This window comes from Cebus imitator, unplaced genomic scaffold (genome assembly GCF_001604975.1).
Source record: "Cebus imitator isolate Cc_AM_T3 unplaced genomic scaffold, Cebus_imitator-1.0 Scaffold296, whole genome shotgun sequence".
NCBI classification, from domain to species: domain Eukaryota; kingdom Metazoa; phylum Chordata; class Mammalia; order Primates; family Cebidae; genus Cebus; species Cebus imitator.
The window spans coordinates 1,658,353-1,659,882 of NW_016107611.1; the positions used below are offsets into that span (position 1 = coordinate 1,658,353).

Below are 1,530 nucleotides of genomic sequence, written 5' to 3' on the forward strand. Positions count from 1 at the left end.
TGGGAGTGTAGCTCCGTCGATGCAGCTGTCTTGAATCCAAGGCCCGTAAGCCCTGCTGAGTTGGGATGGCATGTGTTGGGATGTCTTCATGGGAGTTTCCAGGTGTGAAGGTTAAGAGAGGGTTGGTCCCCATGCCTCGGTTCCAACATCCCTGGGCATGGGGGTGTCCTGGTGGAGGTTCCACAGGCACCTCTTCCTGTGACTGAGTCAGGGTGCGAGGCCCCAGGTCTCGGCCTGTGCCTTGGGGAGGCCTGAGGCCCAGGGGTCCAGCTGTGAGTGGCTTGACAGATGGCTCAGGGAGGCTGAGGGTTTATGAGCCGCAAATAACTGACCTTCCCCTCCCTCCCAGATTGTTTCGGCTGTGCACTATTGTCACCAGAAAAACATTGTACACAGGGACCTGAAGGTAAGCCCCTGCCCCTCGGTGACCTCGAGGACCCCTGCTCAGCCCACGGACTCCTCTGTCCCCGTGCCTCCCTGGTTCCCTTGCCCTCCAGCAAATTCCCCCAGCCGTTGTCTCCTCCGGCTCCTCCCTCCACACCCAGCACCCCCTTGACCCTTTCCCAAGCTTTTGTGGCAGAAACAAGGCCAGCAGATTGGGGAGCGGATGGGGAGGAGGGGATAGGAGAAGTGAACAAAGCAAGAGAAACAAAGTGTCCCAGAACGGCCCTGGATACTGCGTGCTGCCGGACAAGGACGCTGGGCGTGATACAGGGTGTGCCGCCCTCAGAGCCTTTCGGACCTTGGTGCTCTCAGACCTTGGGACGTTCAGGACTCCTTGGGGATTCAGGTTGCAGAGACCCAGGGTCGCTCTGCCCAAAGGGTCTCAGAGCCACAGGAATCTGAGAACTTGAGAAGGGGCTTTTTAAAATTTTTATTTTTGAGATAGAGACCCACTCTGACACCCAGACTGGAGTGCAGTGTCCCGATCTCAGCTTGCTGCAACCTCTGCCTCCCGGGTTGAGGTGATTCTCCTCAGCCTCCCAAAGAGCTGGGATTACAGGTACTTGCCACTGAGACGGAGTCCCACTGTGTCGCCAGGCTGGAGTATAGTGGCGTGGTGCTGTCTCGCTGCAGCCTCCGCCTCCTGGGTTCAGGTGGTTCTCCTGCCTCCGAATCCTGAGTAGCTGGCATTACAGGCACATGCCACCACGCCTGGCTAATTTTTGTATTTTTAGTAGAGTCAGGGTTTCACTATGTTGGCCAGGCTGGTCTCAAACTCCTGACCTCAAGTGATCTGCCCGTCTCGGCCTCCCACAGTGCTGGGATTACAGGCGTGAGCCACTGCGCCCTGCTCGAGAAAGGGCTTTGAGAGAAAAGGCCGGGCGCGGTGGCTCACGCCTGTAATCCCAGCACTTTGGGAGGCCGAGGCGGGTGGATCACGAGGTCAAGAGATCGAGACCATCCTGGTCAACGTGGTGAAACCCCGTCTCCACTAAAACTACAAGAAATTAGCTGGGCATGGTGGCGCGTGCCTGTAATCCCAGCTACTCAGGAGGCTGAGGCAGGAGAATTGCCTGAACCCAGGAG

At 57.8% G+C, this 1,530-nt stretch overlaps 1 protein-coding gene across 4 annotated transcripts in view; it reads left to right on the top strand.

Moving 5' to 3' along the window:
• The window catches only part of MARK4 (microtubule affinity regulating kinase 4), a 47,040-nt gene that overhangs the window by 15,633 nt on the left and 29,877 nt on the right, over positions 1-1,530 (top strand). For all 4 annotated transcript variants that reach the window (XM_017502449.2, XM_017502448.2, XM_017502450.2 and 1 more), the window contains one exon: positions 350-406. In XM_017502449.2, coding sequence (XP_017357938.1) covers positions 350-406 — 57 coding nt within the window. The remainder of the gene's footprint in view (positions 1-349; positions 407-1,530) is intronic.